Source organism: Lissotriton helveticus, chromosome 4_1 (genome assembly GCF_964261635.1).
Source record: "Lissotriton helveticus chromosome 4_1, aLisHel1.1, whole genome shotgun sequence".
NCBI classification, from domain to species: domain Eukaryota; kingdom Metazoa; phylum Chordata; class Amphibia; order Caudata; family Salamandridae; genus Lissotriton; species Lissotriton helveticus.
In genome coordinates this window covers 1,137,684,629-1,137,709,796 of record NC_136063.1, presented here as the reverse complement: position 1 = coordinate 1,137,709,796, position 25,168 = coordinate 1,137,684,629, and the positions used below count along the sequence as shown (strand labels likewise).

Below are 25,168 nucleotides of genomic sequence, written 5' to 3'. Positions count from 1 at the left end.
GGGGTCGAGGGGGACGGGAGGGGGACGGGCAGGGGTAGAGGTGGGTTCATGCGGCAAACACAAGAAACCGCGTTGTTTTGCCCTGCGACGTAATGTACTGCGGGGTGATGTTCGGGCCAATGGGAAGCAATGCAATCGCGTTGCAAAGGGATGCAATGTCATTGGTCACGATGTAATGGAGGAAGCGATGTAATAGACGCGATGTTACAGCGTCCGATGTAGCTGACCCTGATGTAGCGTCATACATCCGCAGGTGTCGGGCCAGGCAGGGGACGGGAAATTACAAAAACAATGATCGGGGTAGGCGGGGGACGGGGCGTGCGGGGGCACGGGCTGCTAGAGGGGCCACGGGCTGCTGGGCAATGTCGGGGCAGGCGGGGGTTGGGGAAGCCTAAACGATCCCGGACAAGGTCGGGACGGGCTGCTAGTATATTTATAATTTTATTATGACGCATTTTTATCCTGTAAACTTTCTTGCTGCTAGGGGTCAAGAAATCTCAGACTACAGCCTTATTTTCAATCTGTTTTGGCAACTGCTGGTTCTACTTGGTCTATTTCAAGGAGTGATTACATTGTTGTTATTTGCTCCGCTTCTATCTTATTGATAATTGAGTCTTAGGGCCTGATTAGGAGTTTGGAGGACAGGTTTACTCCATAACAAACGTGAGGGATATCCCAACCTCCGTATTACAATTCCATTATATCCTATAGTTGGAACATGTAATATGGCGGACGGGATATCCGTCACGTTTGTGACGGCCTATCACATCCGCCAAATTCATAATCAAGCCGCTCTTGATTTGTTCAAGCATCTCCTGTTTCACAATATTCCCTCTATACCTGATCCATGGTACTTAATACTTGTTTTGGATTTGTTTTTCTCCTCTTGTTTGTCACAAATGTTTCAAATTACCAATATTTCCTATTTCTGCATATTTAGGAGAATTCGCCTGAAGTTGAAAGGATGGCTTTAATGTGTCAAATTTCTCTTACCAAGTGGATACCACAGTCAATATCTTCTAAGATTGTAAATCTGTTTACGGTGCCTTCTATTCCAGAGGAGATAGTTTTTTGGGCCATTCATCAAATGACAATTCAATACGGTAATTTGAAAAAATGCTATGTTGTTGTCAAACACTGTGCTCTGTGGCAGTCTACCGGATTCTACATTCATTTTAGGTCTGTCTGCAAATAGTTTTATCTGTCTATGGCTCATGTCATCACAACACTCAAATACACAGAGTGGGCTCTGAAGCATGTGGCAACATGTTCTTTCAGTTCCCTTACTCCATTGTTCTTTCAGTTCCCTTACTCCATTGCTTGTTTAAAGTATTTCTACATTTTGTACAAAACCCATAACAGTATGGTGAATTTATGCATTTTACAGTGGTGATTGAGAATGGATCAATCACTAGCATTGCATATACAATGCAAATTAAAAGTGGAAAGAAGCCACAGGGTATATTTAAGTTATTTTCTACATATATTTCAAACTGATTGTGGCATTCAGAATAGAGTCCCATGCCCATGCCTTTGCCATTTCAGCCTGCATAGTTAAAACAATTAATTTTTTAAGGAAGTGACAATTAGTTGGAAGGAAATACAACAGCACCACTATGTGTTGCAACCCCATGTCATAATGGTAATTCAAATAAGCTCTAAAACGATTACTTTCTGTACAGTGCTAATTAAAGAAACAAGCATCTCCCTGCTTATGCCATCAGAAGGCTTCAAAATATGGAACTCCAGCAAGAGGCCTTAGAAGTGAATAGTTGCATCTTAAATACAGGTCCACTGACAACCACTTTTGAAAGATGCAAATGTATTGCTGCTATTTTGGTTATAGTGTTCAAATGATACATATTGTTTTAGATTTGTTGAAATTTAGTAATTTCACATTTTAGATTCACATTTTAGCACCACATACCAGTACCAGATGTCCCTTACAGGTTTTGTTTCATTATGTCTCTTGAGGAAAAACTGTTAAAAACTGAAACAGCTCTACACCATCCAGAAACTTAACTATTAAGCCTTTATTTGTACAAGGATTTAGAATTTCTGCAAATGCAGCAACTCTGCTATAATGCCGAACTCCTTCATCACGTCATAAAAAGGTGCGAGTGAATCCTGGGAGAAGACAATGTGAAACGTTCTTTTCCGCTTATTGCATTACGTTTTATGTTCTGCTGGGTGAAAAATATACAAAGCCATGCATCAAGATTTTTTTACAATATGTTTCATGACCAACACCACCTTTGCAGCACACTCATCATCTTAAGTTGGTATTAGTGTTTAGTTTAATTAATATTGTTTGTCCTATTTTCTCTTACAGGACCGGAAATGGAACCATATCTAGATCTGATTCTCAGAACGCTCTTTCCTGTAATGAAGACTGATTCTACAATCAACCAGAAATATTGGTTTAGCCTTGGTGTGCACCTGCGCTGGTGGAGCGGTCGGGTTCGGTTTGATGGTTGGGAGAGTGTTGGGAGAGGACACCTTTATTAAGTTCACTTTTGTAACATTTCCTGAGAGCACCCTTCATGCAAAGAGATGCAATTTCTTATGTCTGATTGGTGCAGAGAATAACAGTCCCTATTCATCCCATTGTTTTCAACAACTGATTACTTATCTGCATTAAACTTTCATTTGTGGCACAAATCAGAACTCAACTGCAACAATGGTCTGCATAATGTGTACCTCCACTACTTTCTAGTACATTTGCCAATTGGACTGGCATGCTGAATTGCTGTGTCAAGTTTTCCATGTAATGACTGGAACACATCTCTAGTCTGTATAGTGCACCTCCGGGAAAAACCCTATTCTTTTCAGTAATAAAAAACGAAGGGCTTGATTTAGAGTTCGGTGGACAAGTTGTACCCTATTGTATGTGTAATAAGAGGGACGGGCTATCCCATCATGTTTGTGACGGGATACCCATCTGCCACAGCCTGAATCAGGCCTTATGTTGTGAACTTACCTCCCTAGGAAGTGGAGCATCAAAACCTGTAGAAATTGTACATCATTTCCCAGAGGTAATTGTTCACTTCAATGGCACAGACATCTTGTTGCAACCTAGAGCTCGCACAATTGCAAACTAGTCACCGTGTTAAGTAAAGATTTAGACTGGTGCAAATCATGGAGTAAATATATTTTTACAATTTTTGCCTCTTGAAAAATAAAGAATGCAGGAAGCAAGATTTGCTCCCAACTAAACATTTTCAATATTAGGACAGAAAAAGGGGCAATGTGATTTCACACGTTTTGCTATGCTTAATATAGGAAATTGAATGAATCAGTGTTTATTTAGATGTGAGATTAAAACCAGTGTAGTGTTTTCCTGCCTGATTAGCAGAAGAGTGCAAAATCATTACACCACTTTTTACTCTGGTGATATCTGAACCAGCACTTCTTTGTTAACCACATAAAATGATTCACAAAATTACTGATAAGGAATGCTCGGATGCATCATCTTTTATATTTTTACATACTTTTTTTTATTTTGCCAAGAGGGAAAATATTGTCGTACAGTAATAACTTGTGCAAAATCTAATTTCTCCACTCTTATTTCATAAACAACAAAACTGTACAAACTAAATTGATTTGATGCTAATTGAATGCAAAAAGTACTCTGGTGAAACATATTCTGCCTTTCCTTCATTTTAGTTCAATACAATGAGTTGCAGTAATGTGGAATTATTACCATATATTGTCTAGAATGCTTCAAAAGTGCAATAGGATGCATGATCGAAATGGATACCATTACAGTATCTATGAGAGTCATAGAATACCTATGTGAATTGAGTCTAATACCTGCTAAAAATCATTTCCTATCAGCAGACGCATTGCCCTGTTTTTGCTCAGTATGTCCTATGCACAACCAGACGAGGTGGTACATGTGTAGATTAATGCAACACTTAAGCCTTTGAACTTAACTGTCATTTTTTTATTTTTGTACAGTCATTGAGATGTTATCCGGCCAGTTTGCTTCCAGTGTAGACACTCCTCTAGTCACACTTTTCTTTGAAGCCTACTCAACCTGTAAGGTATTTCTTCTTGAAACCATCCCCAGTCTCCAGGAGGTGAGTTGGGAAAGTGGGGAAAGAACAGAGTGCAGTGGATGAAGGTTTAGAGCTGTTATGTTTTGTGAGATAACTGAGGCATACACATTAACTGATCATGTATGTCAAAATATGAAATTCATTCTCTTGACCCAGACTTGTGATCTCTATTTATGTAGCTGAATAAAATGTGTAAAAACCTTTATTGTACCCGACCAAGTATCAAATTCCTATCAGGTCAGATATATAAAACAACATCAAAGCTAAACCATGCTATAATACTTAAGTATTAGGGAACATTAAGTGTAATAAGTATTTTTGAAAAAGAAAGTGACAGAATTAGATTCTAGGGCAATTTAATAAAATCGCAGCTGCAGTAGTGTATTTTCTATGTCTACCACAACCTGTCCATGAATAGGAGGCAGGGGAAATATATTTTTTTAAAAGAGCTGGGGAGAGGGAGAAAATAGAGAGAGTGGGTGGGGAACCCTCATCCAAATAAGACAAGAGCGAAACAAATTCATGGATAACATTTCTATTTTAGAGAATCAGTTTTGTCTATTGGAATATTCTGCCAGTGACAGAAACCACTACCTTTGCATGACAGAATCAATTCCTAGTGAACAGATGTCAAGTGCAGCTGCCTCTCCAGGGAACCCTCTACTTCCACATGTGGCTCATCTTTTCTTAGTAGTTAATGTCTAGTGTGTGGAACTGAAAGCCTGGTGTAATTTATCTTAACAGGTCTGGGGGCAGGTCATCGCCACTCTGGGACATTTGGCCTCCGTTCTGCCAGAGGAGCAACTAGATAAGGAGCTTCCTTGGTTGGTCAATGAAGTTGAAAGGCTCCAGCCCCAGCTGCCTGCTGATATGGCATTTCGTTTGCTCACGGTGAGTGTGACCTTTATTTGCTGTCCATGCTTGCCACTTCAACCAATCCCAAATGATCCACTCATAATGAACACTGTATCTCATAATGAGAGATTAGCTGCAATGAAACACTACATTATTGAGAAATGAGGGTTGAATATAGAACTACAGGATTCCATTGGTGAGTTAGTTACACCACAGGTGGAGTTGTGAGATGGTTCAGGCCTCCATCATGTGTACATTGGGCCAACATATTGGCATTCCGCTCCCAACAGTACCAATGTTGTGGGTATCAGAAATGTTGTGATGTAGGAAAAATGTATGATTCCAAGTTTGCCCCTTAGGTAACCCTGAGAAATAGAACCACCACACCTATTCAGACAGTAATTCCCCACTATTTGACACATTCACGCCTGGTAATTATTTCAGTTTTGAGCTGGTGTATTGTTTTGGGAGATGAAGGGATTACAGGGAATATAGTTTTCCAGCATTAATTCCAAATACTGAACCAGCTCAATTGTGATTAGTACACAATCCATGAAGGCAGCCAGAGAAGCAAAATGCACATTTGTATTTGTTACATATGAAATCGGGATTAATAAAGGAGGAATGTGGACCGAAGCAATTGTGCTAGATTTTAAATAAACATCAACAGTGCTGAAATTTGCTTCACCTGTTGTTGTGATACTGGGTAAGTAAAATTGGTTATGGAAGTGAAATTGAGCATACTGACGCTCCATCTTGATGCGTTAATCATAACAAAACAGCAGATCTTCAGTCACTAGAGCCCTGACATAGGTCCCAAGCAGTAATTGGGCTTACTAAAGCCCTAGTGACCTCTTATAACAAAGTGTGCCATTGCATTTTCTGTAGGCTGCTTACACCCTGTGAAATACAAGTAAATTTACAAATGACCTTCACTAAGGAGCCCCATGACTTTACATTGCACTCCTGGTGACCGAACATACAGGTAAAACAGTGAAGTCTTAAGAGGAGCACTGGAAATGTATCATGTTGGTAATCAATAATGTGTTGGAATTATAGAATACTACTTTTAGTTGCTATAAAAACAAATATAAGCAAAGGAAAGAGTCCGTAGTTAGAGACGTGCAAACTGTATTAGCTGAAAAAGCAAGAGTGACGTAGACCTTGGTGGACACAATATTAGAATCATTACGTCTCCAATCTGCCAATTTTCATTTCCACAGAACTATTGTTTTTAAGGCTTGAGAATTGTAGATTAATGTTGAGGCTCTAAGTGGAACAGTTTCTGCTAGGTCTGAGCACCTACAGTTAAAAGGACAAGATGTTCAAATTTCCTTACAAGTCCTTCTTTTGACAGTCTCCACTTGTAATAAAAATTTGAATACCAGCTACAAACATAAAAACATGACAGAATTTTGTTGTATGGCATATTGACCATATACATAATTTGAGGTTGTTCCCCCAATGAGTCTTACAAGCCTTCATTGCAGGTGATCATTCTCCTCATTAGCATCTGTGTAGCTAAATGTGTTCCTAAAACTGCTTTTAGTCGTCACCCATCTTCTGTGTTGCAGCTCCTGCCTCCACGTTGCCTTTGATTTTCATAAGCAAACACTATCCTTTTAGGCTCCTCTTTACTCCCATGGTTCACAGTGTGCAGGGGTGCAAGAGGGACATTGAGCAATCCTGGTCCACAACTGTTAATAGTGAAACAGATGTAGCGGCGCATACATGGATCCAGGTTTTAGAGGAGCACCCCAATTATGTCTGTATTTTACTATCTAACAGCAAAAAAGGGGAAAATGTATTTCCAATAGTGTTCATCCACCCATGCTACATCTAAGTGTGCCCTTTGGCTTGAGGGTGTATTTTGCTGACTTTGGATGAGACTACATGAGTGGAGTGTGGATCACTTGGAGAAGCAGGCAGATAACTAGAGGACCTGTAGGATGAACAGGGAGAAACAGGAGGGTGAAAGGGAGGTCAAACAGAGGAGGCGGACAAGGGAACAAGACTCTCCAAAAAGTTCAGTACAACTGAATGGAGGAGGAGGAGGAGGAGGACCAAGATCACTAGCAGGATTAGGAACACACAGAACTGGATTTCCAAGATAATGAAGAGAAAGCAATAGCAGGAGGACCATGGCAAAAACCTGGAGGATCAGGCAGCCAAAACCCACAGTCGACCAGGATGACTGAGACCCCAAGGACATAAGGCCCAGCATGCCCAAGACAAATAGGAGGATCAGTAAAACCAGGAGAATAAGTAGAAGGAAGTAGACCAGAAGGACCAGAACCAGGAGGCCAAAGAGGAGAAGAAGTAAAAGTAGCCACTTTATTAAGCGCAATAGAAGCCAGAAACTAGCTGACTCCAAACCCTTTTGGTGGTATAACAATGAATGTAGGCAAGCAAGAATTGCCCTTGGCAATGCTATCAGGGTTGGGGAAATGGGTACTGTCCGTACTGCAAGATATGAATACAAAAAAGCTATCCTTAAAGCCAAGTGCCTATGGGATGAGCTTAGATGGCAGGACCTAAAAGAAGCTAGTTTGCAGAATAATACCAAATTAGTCTGGAATATCATTAAGTGAGGCAGAGGGGGTCAACCTGATCAGCCCCTAATTCATGTCTCTCATGAAGGATGGGTTAATTACTTTAGGCCCCAATATGGGCGTAACCCATTAGATGATCAAATGGAAGAAGTTAGTTATGTTTTTTATACTGATGAGGCTTTTAATGACAAAGAAGTTTTAGCAGCTCTTAGTGCAGTTGCTGGAGGTAGAGCGCCAGTACCCGATGGTGTCCCTGCAGATGTGTTCCTCTACGACAAAATATGACGGGGTAGATACATCTTGTTGATGGCAAATGCAACGGCCCAGGGTGCCCCGATCCCGGTTTCCTGGAAAGGGGCCATGATAATTCCAGTATATAAAAAAGGAGATAAAACTCAACCGGGGAACTACAGACCAATCAGCTTGATGGATACAATTCAGAAGGTAGTTGGGAGGTTGATCCTAAACAAAATCTTAGATTGGATTGAAGAGAATAGTATATTGCCCCCTTTCCAAGAGGGTTTCCTTAAAGACACTAGCACCATTGATCAAGTCATTCATTTTATTCTTTTATAGTGGAAGACTGTTACATTGGGCAAGGGCAGCCTTTATGCTGCCTCTGTCGATCTATGTTCAGCTTTTGACCTTGTCCCCCGTTCCCGGTTATGGGTGACGTTGAGGGAATTAGGCCTTTCGGACGAGATCCTAAACTTCGTAATGAGGCTGCACGAGGGCAATCATGCCTGAATCCGCTGGGGAGGGCAGGGTAGGGTCACCACCCAGTTTCCGGTTGAAAGAGGGGTACGGCAAGGCTGTGCCATGGCACCAACATTATTCCCTTTGTATATTAATGGAATAGTGGACCGTTTGTTGCCAGTGAATACAGATGCCCCTTCTCTAGCAGGTGTAAAAATTCCGATTTTAATGTTTGCAGATGACACATTAATTATTTCCAAGACTCCTAATGGCCTCCAGTGAGCTCTATCAATTTTTGAAGATTTTTGTGCTGCTCGAGGCCTGGAAGTTAATGTGTCAAAAGCGAAATTCATGGCTTTTAATCTGCATCGAAGTTTTAAGGGGAGGGTTTTTATGAATAAACAACCACTTGAACTGGTCAGGGCTTTTACCTATTTGGGTATACAGTTAGAGAAGAAACTTAAGTGGGACTGCCATATAGATTTAGCAGCCCTGAAACATCGACAAGTTACGGGAGCTTTAAGTCTGGAGCATAAAAGGTCATTAAAAAAAACAATTAGACCAGTCCTCCGAGTTTATGAATCTAAAGCTGTTAGCTCCGCTCTTTATGGTGCCGAATATGGGGGTTTGAGAAAGCAGCACCTTTAACTCTTTCTGAAAATAAGTTCCTCCGTAGCATTACCAATCTCTCAAAAAGCACCCCTCTTAAGCCACTTAGATATGATTTGGGTAGAAACGCTATTATTGATGTCGCCAAGTTGCGTCCGATTTTATCTTGGCGCAGGTTGTGAACAACACATGAAGTCTCATCATATGCCTCAGGTTTTCTGGATGTAATAAAATCTGATGCCTTCCATAAAATCGGTTGGTTAAGAGGTGTTAGGAATAGCCTGATTGGCCTGGGAATGAGAATGCTACGGGAGAACCCATTAGAGGCTTCTTTTCCCTCTAAACATCCTAAAAGAGAAGTATTGGGAGTGGGCTGCTTTTAATGCTTGGAGTAATCTTCTATGGTGGGAATCTTCTTAGAAACAAAACTCACACCCAGATTATAATCCTATTGGGTAATATCACCAGGCCGAGAGATAGGAAGCTTTACTTCCAACTCAGGGCAGGCTCCTTACCTTTAAAGTCCCTTATGTCCAGGTGGACTCCCACAAGTGATAACATCTGTCCTGCCTGTGGGAGTCATAGCAAAACAGTTGCCCACCTGCTTTTTGCCTGTCCCGCCTGTGCACTCCCTAGGCGAGTTTGGCTGGCTCCAGTGTGCAAACTACTTTGCACATTTAGGAGCGCCGAAGCGGAAAGGCTTATGCGCACCAGCACTTTACCATTTATCACAATAGCGGTAGCCAAATACCTAGGATGGGCGTGGGCTATAAGGCTGAAACCTAAATCTGGGTAATTCTTTGGTGAGCATTAATTTTAACTTCCCTTGCCTGGCCACTGAATGTGATTGATTATTTTAAATTGTTTTTGTCTGCTGTAATGTATTTCATAATGCAAAGAAAATTGTATTAATGTAACTTTTATCTCGTCCATTTGCTCTGAGATCTACGTTTTATCAAACATTTTTAACTATCCAGCCAAGGCATTTTTAACTGTATCTAAATGTTGTTTGTTTTGTGCTTTTATGAGTATACTTCGAATAAAGCTACTTTGGAATGGAATGGAATGGAGAAGAAGGATGTGCAAGTGGAAAGGGAGGGTCATCAGGAGGACCAGGATCACCAGAACAAGAAGGAAGAAGATGGGCAGGTCAACACGGAGAACCTACACCAGTGTGAAGACCCTACACAGAATGAGGTGGAGGAAGATGGCCATGAGGATGCGTAGAAGGGGAGGTGGGGGTGCAGGACAGACAAGAAGCTTAGAAACTCCAGGACCACCAGAAGGATTTGGAAAACTTGAACCAACAGGGGACCAATACCATGTCCAAGAACTAGGAAAACCAAGAGGATCAAGACCAGGAAGAATAGGAAAAGGATTTCTAAGAGGACTGGGAGAATAAGGAGGAAAACCAGGAGGAGGGAGACCAGTAAGAGGAAGAAGACCATGAAGAGAAAGCACAGGCTAGGAGGTCCAGAACAGCAGTCACCACCATGACCACCATGAAAAACCTAAGGGCCAACACCAGGATTGCTAGGAATAACAGCACCAGAGGATCCAGAGGACCAGGAAGAGGATGACCAAGATTAGCTGGACCATGAACATAAGGACAATGAAGATCATGAGGACCAGCAGGACTGGGACCCGAAGAATGAAAAGATTGAAGATCACCAGGGCAAGAGCACCAGAAGAACAACTAGGAGGGACACAGCAATAAGCACCATGGTAAAGATAATCCTTTTAACAGGAGTAGGATCTCAGGAGGATAAGGGCTACTTATGGACAATGGCCAATACCTAGAAGACCAGGACCATGAATATGTAGATGAAGACCTGGAGGATGATTTTGAGGAAAATATGAGTTGACATAGAGGAAAGAAGAATAAGAGGATGATCAGGAGGAAGAGACCTAGAAAAAGGAGAACATGAAAATCAATATGAAGATTAAGAGAACTATTAAAAGGAAGACCTGGTAAACCAGGAGCATGAAGAGGAAAACCTATAGGTGGAAGACCAGGAAGAGGAGAATGACCAAGAGGAGTAGAGGGACTAGGGCAACCAGGAAGTCCAGGAGCACTAGGATTACCAGGTCCATCAAGAGGACACAACCATCAAGGGAATCACAACGGGACACGCATCAGGAGAACTAGGGACAGGAAAAGCAAAGGCTGTATGATGATATAAAAAAGGAAAGAGAGATCAACAAAACTGATGGGTACCATTAAGACCAAGACCAGCAGGAAGACCAGGAGCAGGAAGACCAAGGCCAGGAAGGAAAGGACTAAGATGGCCAAGAGGATCTAGACAGTGCCATAAGAAGAAGGAGTATCAGACAGCCAAGAGAACTAGAACCACCAAGAGAACTAGGACAACCAAGGCAAGGGCCATCATCAACAGTGGCTAAGAATACAGGGCCTACAATGACAAGTGAGTCTAGGCTACATGTGTTAGGGCATGCCCCTGTTAAATGCTGAACATGTTCTCTTCTGGTTCCTTGATGGACTAAAATCCAACATCTGACTCCAACAGATAACCTCTACAGAAATCTCTACGTGGATCTGAGAGATCTTAAGGCACTGTGAGTCAAGAAAACAGAGCAACCAGGAAAGAAAAAATTAGACATAAGCACGGTCATCTGTCAAAACCTACTTGTGGTCATATCTATTTAGAATTAGTACACAAGAGAGCTCATTCGCACACCAACTCACTCTTGAATTCAGACAGAATTTACACTTTGAAGTTTATAATTCACCACTGACCATCATCATTTGCACAAACTGCCCTTTGGCCTCATCTCAATTTTCTTATCTCCTTGCAGACCCTTGAGTTATGCATCAAGGCAGCTGTTACTAAGAGTTGCAGAGCGCTGAATGGAACTGTGCCAACCGTGCTTGCCGTCCTGCATCACCTGGTAAGTATATACATGAGGACAAACAAAGTATTTCAGTGGGAGGCGACAGGCATTTCCTGTGTAACATATTGTAACAAATAAAGTTTCTCCTTAATCCAATTTATAGTAGGAGTGTTTTTAAAGGGCAACATTTGTGAACTCTCTTGCATAAAATAATAAATTATAATCCATAAAAATCCTATATGAACCAATTTGCTTCTAGGATGCTAAGAAAGAAGACAATGGATATAAATCTGCCAGTGTTGAGAGCTCCTCTGCAAGAACCACCCATAAGTGTGCCTCCCGGCAGCTCTGGCTCTGATAATAGGTAACAGAGGAACAGAGTGTCAGGGAAAGGGAAAGGACCCAGGGGTAACACCAAGGATGGAGACCCGAAAGAAAAAAGCTGTACCCAATAACAATGGTTTACAACAGATACATAATACTAACAAAGCTTATCTCGGAGGTTCAATTGTCCAGTTAGACTTTACTATATAACATATACTGGACTCTTCATGACATTCCCAACAACAGTACACCCAATCTTAAATCTATATATTTAATAATAATAAGGCTATATCATATACATTTGATTAATGCCATCAATCAAGGAAAGTCAGTATTTATCCCACTAAGGTTCCTAAAGTCAATATGTGCAGAAACTACCCCACAATTTAGTTCAAATAATCCAAATACACAACATTTCTGGAATATCCTTACAATCCAAACTTGAAGCATTCAAGACCCCAGTCCACATATAAGAAGGCCCTCTGAAAACAGGTGCACATCTTGACGGCCATAAGCATGAAATTCCAAATAGCAATGCTGGCACGTGGAATCTGGAATGAATGGGAAACAAAAGACAAGCATCTCTGATGAGGACCAAAGTGCGAGAACTGAATGCCGGTAAAGAAAAAAAAATGAAGTGGTACAGCAGAAACAGCAAGTGGCGGCGAGAACAGAAAAAGGCCCTAATGAAGCCACTGGCAGAAGCACTCGCTCCCCACTCTGCTGACTAGAGACCTGGGACGCAAAATGGGCAAAAAGTGAAGCAAAAAAGGCCTGCTCTGAAAAGCATGCAACCCACTATGCTGGCCAGACACCGTAGGACGCAAAAGGGGAACAGCTTTACCGTCCCCAGAGATAAACCAAGATGAAGTGTAACAACAGCCTTCGTCTTGATTACGTTGAATAGCCGCCACTAGTGCCAGCTTTGTTAAAAGCATTAAGTACCACTACCTTCTGCAATCTCACCAGACTTCTGAGTCTACAAACTATCCTAAAACCATAGGAAAGTAAGGCATCCATCTTAGAGTGGTATCTGAGAATTTGCACTTCCACCAATATCGGGCACCCTGATTATGCTGTATTCCACACAATTAATTTTACTGTAGCGTGGTATGGATCATGGCCCCACAAGTCCTGACAAACTCCTATGCTATCATTCCCCCACTGGAAGTTATTTGCTGTCTGTATGTATGGGATTGGCTTTCAGATAGCCTAGCTTCCATTATTATTTGTTATGGCTTTGTTATTGGCAGATCTGCACACCCTCAAGTGGGGTTTCCGATGAAACAGAAGAGCCACTCAAGTTGTCCACGGCTATTATCCTGTCACTGGGTGAGTTGGTCATAAATGTATGTATGTATATATTTGTGATACTGCAAGTATATATTGGCCTTTACTAGGGATCAGGTCCTCTGTAACATTAATTTCTGTACACTGCCCTGCACGTAACTTGATCGTCTTAAAAGCTACTATTGCTTCAGTATTTATCTCCCCACCCAGTACATTGGTTGGCTTGCTACTGGAATATGGTGCCCAGTTTACTATATACAGCTATAGTAGTCACATGACCACCATGTGCTCGTAAGATCATAATTAAATGTTGCAGACCATTAATAACATACCTCCTGGACATGCGTTGAAGAATGGCCTTGATGGGCTGCTCCCCGGCGTTGAGTTCCTTCTTGCATAATTTTATGTTGTGTTATTTTTCAATTATGTCTATTTTTTCTTTTCACTTTACTCTTGCAGCCCATTCTCACTCTAGTGAGGTCCATAAATATTTCGAAAGTAGCTTGATGCAGATAGGTGCAGAGTCCCGTGCCACAACATTACAGCTGCTCTGCAAGCTCCTTTCGGAAACTGGTAAGACTGTCAGTGGGTGGGAGGCAGTGTGTGATTTAGGCAGGGAAAATAGTTAAAAGGATAAAATGCTTGTCATAGAATCTGGAGCCCTAAGTTGTATTCCCAACTTACTCCCTTACTTGTCCAACATGGTGCAGCTATAAGCAAAATACTTCAATTTTATATTCTTCAGCTACATTAACTGCCAACTTTTCCTGGTAGAGCACTGCAATTTACGAATAAAGTCTTGCTTACATCAACTTCAATTATGTGAATCATGGTGAAGAAATAAAGGAGTGCCACTGTTTTCTTTTCGGTTAATTGTTCCCATTGTGAGCCATTAATGGGACAGGGACACTGTGAAAACCGATCCTGACATAGACACTGGACGGGAACAAAAAGGGAAATAAAATATGGAGCAGGTCGACACAGACACGCTCAGTGGTAGATGATGACACAGACATGCATGGCGAAACAGGAAGGCATTGATAGCCCCGTGGGGCTCACAGTCACAGACTCACAAACCAAAACTGAAAGACAGGACCCTCAGGGTGGTAATCACAGTTGATAGTTGAAACTTCACTACTTATGTATTAATCTTGATCTTAATAGACAAAGTCAATATCTATGTGTTATGAACATTTGGTGTATGGCTTTATTTAATAGATTCAGAAGGTGCCTTTTATCTGGATGCTGTCCGTCACGTGCTTGAGGATGACAATCGCAAGGTACCATCAAGCTATTATACGTGTGTTAAAGCACTTTCATAATTAGCAACTCAATCTAATTAAGTTATGCAGTTTTTGCATAGTGCAGTAGTCCTACTTACATGGACTCAGAGCTGTGGTTTGCACACCACAATCTGTTGACTTTCTCCAAGGCAAGTCTTCAGTGGAGGTGTTGGGTCATGCAACCTCCAGCCATTTCTGTCAGTTCAGTGTGTCTTGTGTTCCATTGTCTCCCTGTCCAAGTGGACATATCCCAGTTTTCCTGCCCTAGTCTGTGTCAATGCATTATTTTCAGACCCAATCCCAGAGGTTGCTGATCCCTAATTGTTTAATAAATGTGTGTTAAAAGAAAGTTTGTGTATGCTGTTAACATATTTGGTCTGTATTTCACATTGAGTTGATCTGTAATACCCCTCACTGAGGAGGAGAATGTTGATGATCAAATAAGGGGTTTTGAAGTTCTGAATATTAATATCTCCTCAAATCTTTAACAACCGTGGTGTAAAGTATTTCAAATGTCTCTACCAAGAATAATATTTGGGCTATGTCTCAGCGAAATCTCACCAAACGTGAATCGATAATACAGGATAATATTCAATGTGCACGTTTGAAAAGTCTGATTGTGATATAAAAGATGTATTTTATGTAGAAATTGGAATATATGTGACTTTCTTGATGCCATGTATGTCCACAATGTGCCTGACCTCAGTGCCATGGAGAAAGCAAGTAACTCAGTATCAGAATCACCATGTTCAGCATGTTAGCAAGCACAGGACATAGGCACAAAGGAAAATCAACAAAGCTGTTTTCTTTCGATAACGAGCAAAAGGCTGTATTTCCATAACTTTGTCTCTATTGGATTCTCTTTGAGAGGTGTATTGGGTTTGTCATTTTTAACATCAGGGCACGATATAAACCAAGTTATTCTTAGATATTTTTCAGATTAAACCAGGAACATCAGAGACAGGACTCTGCTAGGAATGTTAGAATCACAGAAATCAAGCATGGATGTATTCTTTGGCAGTTGAAGCCATTGTGGCCAGATTGTGCAAATATACAGCGTACAGAACCATGTTAGGGAAGTGAATTTTAACTCAATGCTGGATACAGGAGACTGTGACTATTTACGGTCTTGAGCCAAAACGACTTCTTGAAAGTGATATGGATCAACCAAACAACAAGGTGTGGGACAATGAACTCTAAGTACTGCAACCCATTTGTTATCTGCTGTCTGTGTTGGGATGTCTGCTCAATCTTACAGGTGGAGTTAGACAGCGGCCATCATTCTTCCCACAGACAACTCTAGTTTTTTTTTAATTCCCTCAGCAGTGGAATCCACAGCCTATTGAATTCTCATTTGCATTTTTGTAATCAATATCAGGTCCTGAGAGCTTTTTTTGTTGGTTGTAAGCTACCCAGGCATATTTTGTAATTTTATTTTAATCTTTTATCAAATCTCAGGCACCTATAGAAGGTGTAGCCCACCTGGAATATTTGAATATTCCCTCAATCACACTTCAGTCAGACACTCTGTATAAACAGTTTAATTAAATTGACTCTAGTTTCATTCTCAGAGTGTCATAATAGCCCTTTTTGCAACATACTTTAAAAGGTTGTATCCAGGTACTGGTTTTCCACACATAAAAATGTATATCTGTCTACTCTGTAGACAAAAGGAAGGAGAGAATGCATGGTTTTCTCACACTCCCTTGCTACTTTCTCACTGGAATGTGTGATTTTCTCCTATTCATACACCAAAAGGGTTTCTCACTAACCATGCTTACCTTTTTTCTCAATTACAGGTTATTCTTGCCACTTTAAGTTTAATGTCCAGTTTAACAGCCAAAGGTTTTTATGATGTGAACGGAAGAGCTGTGATGGATTATGTGCTTAAAAAAAACAGCCTCCTTATCAAAGAGCAGGTAAGTGGCAGATGCACATATTTGGGTAGGTGAACGTGTTAGGGAACAGCAACAGTAGTCAGCACACAAGAAATAAGTGGACCTTTTAGCCCCCTTGTGTCCCAACGTAGTTACTTTGCCATATAATATACATCAGCAGTGTCACATATTTGCCCCTGATGGTGGAATATAGACCTCATGTCCCTCTCATTAGTTCCCATAGTCTCACCTTGACATTCTATGTTCTTCATTTGAGCTTGATGTTCCCTACTTCCACTCCAGTGCGTCTTTCTCCCTCCGTCACTTTTATGGGTGTCCCTTATCCATTTGTCTGCTTACATTTGCACCTGAAATTCAGCAGCTGCCCATCAGTGCCAACACTGTACATGCCTTTTCTTCATGTCTTGCTATTCCAGGGTGCCCATGATGTGAACCAAACCACTCAAGTGAATTTACTTTTAGCTTTCACTTCAAGAGTCATTCTTCCAGTATACCAAATCTATGATTTTTCCATTATTGTGAAAAGTTTAACCTAGTGTACCCTTACTATTGTGGGGTCTGAGTTAGTGATGTCAACTGCAAGTGGAGTCGTTGTCCCAAAGTTCAACTATTGCAGCTGGTTTGATTCGTACTGTGGCACTTCTGGCAATTTTATAACTTTTATCCTGCTCTTGTGTTGTGCAAAATCGTCCACTGTTGTGAACAACAAGTTTCAGAAAGTGGTCTGATAATATCCTTTAGTTATTCTCTTTCTCCTTCATTGCCCTCCTCTTCCACAGGCCTCATGTATGATTTTGTATTGGGCACTTCTTCTGTTTCTTCTCTTTTCTTGGACCATCTCAAGTCCTTTGGGCACTTACACGTTGATCCTATCTCTAGTAGCTGGAGGAAACACCTGTCATCTGACTAGGGGCCAGGAATGGGTGTTGGATCAGTGCTCTTCACTGGTGCTTGTGGGGCTGCAGGTGATATGTGGCAGCATGGGCAATGGCAGGTGGCATGGTGTCTGAAAACTGCAGTATTCTTGGCTTTGTCAGTGTCTCTGGGAGAGTAGGCCACAGTGGTTTATGGTCTCACCAATTCCTCCATAACAGCAGAGGTGCCATGACCTTCTTGATCACTGTGAACCAGGTAGGACTTCCTCAAGCTTGGCCAATGCATCCATGTTACAAAGTAGTTGTACCAAGATGCACAACTCAAGTCCATGCTCAGTAATATGTGTGGGGATTAGGCACTACTGATGACGTCTGGTATCCATCTCCTTGGGGCCTGACCATAATCCAGAGTGTCTGCAGTCCATGCTTAGTCTTACTCTTGGGTTCCCATTAAGCTCAACTAATAGATGAGCCAGACACTGTCCATAGTTTTTTTTACCACAGGCCAGAGGCATCATGCCAGGAACAATTCAGATGCCTGTCCTTATGTTGCATCGCATTGTAACAATGGTGCTTGAATACCTAGATCCCATTTTAGTAACCAGATGCACATGTTGACTGGCATGAGTGCAAAGAAATAAGATGGTCAGACACTGTGAGAATGGGACTCGCTCCATACACGTCTCAACAGCAGTGCTCCCATGCAGTATATAGGCCTACCACACAATCCAGCCTATGTGAGACAACTGACCCTTAGACTTTGCCGGGGCTAACTGGGAAATTTCTTGGGTGATTGGGCAAGGCACGTGGGCATTCAGCGAATGCACTGATAAACTTTGTTTTTCACTGATAATACATTATCTAGTGGGCTCCTTCTTGTTACATACCCCGCTTTATTGTTGAAATGCCTAACAGGGCAAACTACCAAATCCTACACAAAGTAGCACAAACATACTTCAAATCAGTATTTCATATCAGCACTGCCTCCCAAAAATGCAGTTCCCGGTTTTGTCTTATTGAGTGTAAGAAGTACCATAATGTAGCACATACTTCCCCATCAAGCAGCAAGGGGAGGCCTCATGGGGCATCACAATCTTTGTAGTGAGCGAGAGAGACTACCTTGTGGTGCCAGAGGTGCAATGTGTCAGATGTAGTGCCCAGTGCATCAGAACCTTACATAATATAAGTGAGTCCACCGGTATTTTCACTGTATATGAATGCTATACACTTCTCAGCCAAATGACCATATACTTTTATTCTCTGTAGAGCGGAGCATGGGTGCATACCCTCATTTATACATTTTTATTTACATGTTTGCGGCTAGTGGTTTTAATTTCACATTTGAATTTAAGCCAAGAGGTTCTCTCTGTGCTTACAACCTAGATTTGAAAATTGTGATGTTTTCACTCTCAAATCTCTTGACCCTCCATGAGGAGAGAAAACACAGTGAAAATGATGTGAAAATATATGTTACTTTACTTCTCTTGCTTTTCCACATTTTCACAGGGCATTAGTCACATGGATCCTGAATCTGATGTTGAAGAAGAGACCATCCACATCCAAATCTTTCAGCTCCTCAATAATATTGCATTACGCCATAAAAATACTGACGAGGTAAGTGAGAATGATGTGAAATAAGGTGGGTCAATAAACTAGAAGTGTACAAAATATAAATTGCAGAATGTACAAAGACTCCTCAATTCCCAGGTTATCTTCATTATCCTCTAACTCACATAATAGCATGTTTTAGTAAAGCTCTCTCTGCTGCATGTTTGTATGTTGGAAATATGCACATAGTGATCTGAACCATGAATGCATGTTTAAAATGCATTCCTTTTTCACCCAAGTGTTTACCATGATTTGCCTTCGGGAAAGCACTGGACTTTGGAATAGTATTTACTATTCCAACTCCAGTCTGAGCAACTGTAGGGAAAGAGTTGGACTTAAAGTACAACATTAGTCCAACAACGCTTTCCTTCAGGGAAGTGGTTGTATTGGATTGCTTGATAAAGGAATGCATTGAAAAGACACATTAGGGCACGTACAGCAATTACGAGTCTTGCAGGGCAATGTGTTGGGATATTAAATACCTTAAAAACATCTTGTCTTCCTGCCAGAAGCTGCCAGAAAGACAGTGGTCCAGTCTTTAATCATGTTGAGACTGTATTACTGCATTGTTCTGTATCGCGGAGTGTCACAGACATGATGAAGAAGACGACAGTGGGTGCAGAATATGGCAGCTTGGCTGCTATTTCATCTGCCTAGACACTCACCATCAGCCCCAGCTCTACCAATGCTGCTCTGGCTTCCGTTAAGGCATTGGGTATATTTCAAAGCCATGTGCTATTGTCACAAGATTCTCAATCATAAAGGCCCTAAATATCTTCACCTCTGATCACACCTTATCTTCCTAAAAGAAATCTGAGATCAGCTGATGCCTCTCTTGCATCTATCCCCAGAGTCAAAAATGCTCACATTGGAGGCCATTCCTTCAACTACTTGGCAGGCAAGATGTGGAACTCCCTACCACTTTGGCTTAGGCAAGAAAAATCTGAAATACGATATCGCAAGAATTTAAAAACATGGTTTTTCACGCTAACTTAAATTAGGGAAATTCATATTCTTACTCTGTATAATAGGACTGATACCCCAGTGCTGGGACACGCAGCTGACGCAGCTATGTGCTTTATAAATCTCATTATTATTATTATTATTAGTGGTTTGGACCAAGTTGTTAAGGCACAGCGTGATTTGAGACGCGATGTAAAGTCTGTTTCCTCTGCTGCAGGGATAGAGGTCTGCTGTCCCATGCAGTCCTCATTCCCAGCATTTCCGGCATTCATAGAAGATTGTCGAATCCTACCTCATTTTTTTTAATGAGGCAGGTTTTCCAAATTAGTCTAAATAGCCACTTTGAAACGAGATTGAATGGCACATCAGTCACATTACAAAACATAGCTACTCAATCTGCATCTCCTATTTGCTACTTGATACATCAAGCACCAATATTTCATATCAACAGGGTCGTTCATTCCCAGCCATAGCTTTGCACACTCTGGCACATTTATAAAGATAGTTCTGTTTTGTGATTGTTATGAGGATAACAGCAGATAATGAGATCATTTACAAAGCAGCTCACTCACAGGGTTTTTGGAGAATAAATGTTGCACTCATTCTCTGCAAATAATTCCTCGGATATAGAATCACGGATTGTAGCATTGAACAGGGTTGGTGCTACATCAGTGTAATACCAGCAATCTGTCTTGGGCCCCATCAGCAAGGAATGGTATCAGGAAGGGGATAATTCAAATGTAGCCCCATCTCCAGAAGACCCACCAGAAACCCTCCCACCGGCTATGACTGTTTATCTGTGGGAATGCAGCCCTATTAAATGCTAATGATACTAATAACACATTCGCTGCTCTTTCTTGCAGGGATTTTGGAAAGAGATTTTGAGCTACATGCTGGAAGATGACTATACTTCATCTGTGCCAGCACTGTGCCAGATGCTACTTGTTGTAGATAAGAAAGCAAGCATCAACTTTCATGAATGTGGTGAGTGTTAAGCATCCTACTCATTGACACAGTGGGATCTATTATTGAAGGTGGTTAATGCTTCCTCCTCCACTCCCCAGATCCCCTCTTACTTTGTCATGATCAGGCATGAGTTGAAGAACCAGTCCATTAGCTCAGGATGTGATGGTTGAGTTACTATAGAATGTGGGTGTCAATATTTCAAATAACATTTATTGCTCTCCTTTTAGAGATAGATGTGTCTGTGCTGATGTTGCTGCTCGCTCTGAGCCTTATTCATAAGGAGTTAATAACTAATTGCTGTGCATCAAGCCATTTGGCTGTGCCACGCTGCGTTAATTCCGCAGCACCGGGATGCTTCATATCTACAATGATATAATGGATCCCTTTGCTCTTCCAGTGCTGGTGCATAATTAGCTGCCATGCACCTATGAAGGCACCCTTGTACCATGGTGCAAGGGTGGCAGCGTCACAGGGATGATTGTTTTTGTGCACCAAGGCATATCTTTGTTTTTATGCAGTTAGGCATACCTTTGTGCACAAAAACAATCACAATAGGTAATTTCCTCTTCCTAAATGTGCTGCAGTATGCAGTATGCGTAGAAAGAGGTAAACAACGAGGAGAAATAAAAATATGTGTTCTTGTTGCACCTCCCTATACCTCCCCCTGGGGAGGTGTAGCATTCTTACAGATTTCCAGGTGTACTATTTCTTGTAAATCTGGAAATGCGGCAGAAGCCTTGGGTGTTGCGCAGGAAATCTCACAGCAAAACCCATGGCACAACTGTTCCACACAAAGTGTTGCCTGTAAAGGGGCCATATTTACAAGGGCATTAAAAGTCACACAGGTTGGCTTTACCTGTCCTTGTAAATATGGAGCAGCAAGTTGCACTGCTGGTGTGTCTCAAAAATTGATGCACAGGTGGCACAAAGGGCTTTTAAATAATCCCTATATACTTTTTGTAGTTTGCCAGACATAAAGTGACTTTCCTGTATGTTTCAGCTCTTAGTCTGGTTAATGCTCCTACCCCCTAAATGCAATGTACTAACTGTCCCAGGTTTCCACACACCATGAGGCTACTCAGGGCTCTACTGCTCCTCTTCAAACCTTGGAGTATTCTTGCTCTCCATGATGTTACTTCTGTCTAGTATGTTGATCATACCCTGCTGGGTATGGTACCTATTTATGTGTTGTTACTTTTGCCGACCGCAACAGGGATGTATTTTATTTCTCCATGGAGTTATTAGTTATGATATTTGTCTCTGCAATGTTTCTGGTTCAACATTTGGGACTTCAGTTCCATACATAGTTATTGGCCCTCACTTGTAAGCAGGGATGCATGCTCAATGATGGTAAGTGAAAATAAATATTTTGACTGACTCCAAGGTTACGAAGGAGATTCGCATCTTGTGGTGAATACCTGTAATTGCTATAATTCCAGGGTTCTAATTAGCTCTCCCCGCTCAACTTTCCAGTGGATGTGTTGATAAAGTGCAAGTGACCTGGGCAGATGGTATCATAGTCTATTTATTTGTCACTCATGTTAGGAGTCCTGAGCAGAATCGAACAGGCAAAATATGTGCTCGTTCTTGCTTGCCCCAGGTCGTTAACCTTATTAGAAAATAGATATGCAAGTCCTCTTTTCAGAAAATGGCTCCCATTTTTCCATAGTCCTTCAGGATGTAAAGCACGTCCACGGCTCATGACGCATCCTCTCTTATCCCACTGGAGTCTTCTATCCCTCAATGAAATCTGTAGCAGGAACCTATGCATGGCAGCTTAGGTAGCTCCTCCTCCAGCTTTCATTCCTTGACAGCAACCACTAAGGGATGGAGGAAGAGAATTGCAGCATAGGCTGTCAAGGTACTGTAAACCTCTGGGCACTCCTTAGTGGTAAGGGTGCCTTTGCCAGTATTTGCAGGAATTTCAAAGCATCCTCATGACCGCTAGAGGCTCATTGAAATGCCACCCATCACCCATCATCTTCTTTACAGGTACTACTGGGTGTCTTAAGTGTGTGTGTCTGCCATGTGTCTTCCTTTGGCAAGCATTGCTCAGTAACTTATGGATTGAGTATGACATATCTTCGTTCTTTTGTACCTAAACAGCTAAAGAAATTCCAATACACAGACTCTTCATAAGATTGCTGGTGAGTGAGTATCACATTCCACCCCATCATATTCCACCAGATCCCTCTTCCCAAGTTGTTTGCTGCCATTTCTATGCAACCTGCTAATAGAGATCTTAAATTCAATACAGTTTTTTTCCTTTTGAATTTGATGGTTTTATTTCCAGTAAATTGGTTATCAGTACGACATGCTACTTACATTGAACAGAAACAGCCAAAATGTGGTTGGTACTAAGTACTGCTTAGAGAACAAGGTAGCATTTCCAGAAGTTTTAGGCTAGAGAATAGGAACTCATGACAGAATCACTTTCTGAATTCTTTGTTGTGGGTTTTCAGGTAATTTCTTCATATCCTCGCTGGGATGTCGAAAGGGGAACTTCAGTCATGGCTCTTCTCGCGCGGCTGATTCCTACAAATTACCCATTTCTAGCAAAACTCCTCAGAAAGAAGATCCCCCCGCTGATAACATATTTAGAAGGTGAGACCCCAAAGCATAAACCAGTGAGCACACAATTTAAACAAATATTAATGGCATTTCAAACAACCATTGACCAATGACAAAGCCATTAAGTCTGGTGTTGGCTGCTAGCTTTTAGACCTTGTCCACTAATGTTTTTTTCACGTTTTTATAAACTTGTATTGTGGTGAGAGATGATGCCAGGTTTATACCAAGATAAAAAATACTGTTTTGGTCTCAAAAGGTCACATTCTTAATAAATGAAAATAATTTGTGTGTGGATGTGCTCCTTGTGAAAAAGCAGAATGCCATTGTTCACAGTGAAGTTAGCCAAAGTCAGAATTGGCCCATGATGTATGCTGTGGAGGACAGAAGAGAATGTGAATGATAGGACACGTTAGACCAGCAGATGAGGAGGTCTGGCTGAGGGCTTGTATAAGTAAGCAAAAAAAGAAATAGTCACAGTCTTTCTTTGTAGCTGGCCGATGCCATACTCCAAACCGTATGAGGCAATAACTGAAACGGAGTCAGGTATCTTCTTGCAAGTTCTGGGTTACTTCCGCATATAACAGAAAGTCAGTTGACACATTGGTTTGCCGAAAAAATCAGTTTAATACAAAGCTTCTGCCATGAAGCGCTTCATCTGTCAGACGCAGCCTTGATCACATAAGAATGTGGCATCTTGATTCAGTGTTTTAAAGTACATATGTGCCCAAAAATTCCATAAACATGGAAAAAAATATTTCTTCAGTATATCCAAGGTCAACATTATTTTAGAGCACTCCCTGTTTTGGCACCTTTTCTTTTATTTCAATTGTGACTTATTGTAACAACTCAGTAGCACCAACTCTTCTAATGACTAAACTTGAAACAAAAACTCCTGGTGGCCTCAATACAGAAGAGATTTTGCACACACATTTATAAACACCAAACGCTCTCTCTGCGTTTGTATTAGAAGTAGGTATTAGTCAGGGTACATGGTAGGTTAGATTAGTCTACATAGCATCACATTGTTTGTGTGATGACTAAGGATGAACAGGGTATTTCACAGCAATTAATATGAAAGAAAATGTTAGAACTCTGGTACAACCATATGTTGCAGTTAAAAGTAATGTTTTAAATGTTGCATAATTGAATCCTACTATGTGAGAAGTTCACATGGAGGAACATTTAGAAAAGTTGGTGATATTATGTTGTTAATAAATTGATTGATACATATTTCTGTAAGGTTAGTACCTGCGATAGGCAAGCCCAGCACAAAGGGGGGTAGCTTGGCTTGAGTGACAAGGCGGTAGAAGGCTGTTGTGTTAAGCCGGCTATGACCAAATAATAACTCCCTGCACACCAAACAAAAAGAAGGACACCACACCACTGTTATAGAAAAATACGTTTCGTTTATGTAAAAGTTCTCTGGGTTTGAAGGAGGTTCACTTAGGTAATCACATTCACATTTCTTACATGGGTTTGATTAGCTGTGTACTGGTTTCTCAGGAATAAATAGTTGGACTCTAATAAATAAATAAACTGGATAAATATCATGATTCAATACATTAGAATAAATATCAGCAATGGTCTGGAATAAATATCAGCAATGACTGGAATAAATATCAGCAATGACTGGAATAAATATCAGCAATGACTGGAATAAATATCAGCAATGACTGGAATAAATATCAGCAATGACTGGACAGTTTCCTAGCAGGTTAGTTACTGATCGTTTCACATAAATATCACAGGGTCATTCTGGTATCG

At 41.2% G+C, this 25,168-nt stretch overlaps 2 protein-coding genes across 3 annotated transcripts in view; both read left to right on the top strand.

Annotated features, from left to right (window-relative positions):
- The window catches only part of LOC144829026 (uncharacterized), a 77,819-nt gene extending 75,311 nt beyond the window's left edge, over positions 1 to 2,508 (top strand). For both annotated transcript variants that reach the window (XM_078687741.1, XM_078687740.1), the window contains 2 exons: positions 941 to 1,103; positions 2,333 to 2,508. In XM_078687741.1, the coding sequence (XP_078543867.1) occupies positions 941 to 1,103; positions 2,333 to 2,508 (339 nt within the window). The remainder of the gene's footprint in view (positions 1 to 940; positions 1,104 to 2,332) is intronic.
- Positions 2,509 to 3,917: 1,409 nt separating this feature from the next.
- Positions 3,918 to 25,168, top strand: part of LOC144829025 (maestro heat-like repeat-containing protein family member 1) — a 58,608-nt gene continuing 37,357 nt past the window's right edge. Inside the window, exons 1-11 of the mRNA XM_078687739.1 lie at positions 3,918 to 4,082; positions 4,806 to 4,952; positions 11,591 to 11,683; positions 13,204 to 13,282; positions 13,700 to 13,813; positions 14,459 to 14,520; positions 16,323 to 16,442; positions 18,803 to 18,910; positions 20,731 to 20,851; positions 22,940 to 22,980; positions 23,296 to 23,437. Of these exons, the coding sequence (XP_078543865.1) occupies positions 3,969 to 4,082; positions 4,806 to 4,952; positions 11,591 to 11,683; positions 13,204 to 13,282; positions 13,700 to 13,813; positions 14,459 to 14,520; positions 16,323 to 16,442; positions 18,803 to 18,910; positions 20,731 to 20,851; positions 22,940 to 22,980; positions 23,296 to 23,437 (1,141 nt within the window). The 5' untranslated portion in view covers positions 3,918 to 3,968. The remainder of the gene's footprint in view (positions 4,083 to 4,805; positions 4,953 to 11,590; positions 11,684 to 13,203; positions 13,283 to 13,699; positions 13,814 to 14,458; positions 14,521 to 16,322; positions 16,443 to 18,802; positions 18,911 to 20,730; positions 20,852 to 22,939; positions 22,981 to 23,295; positions 23,438 to 25,168) is intronic.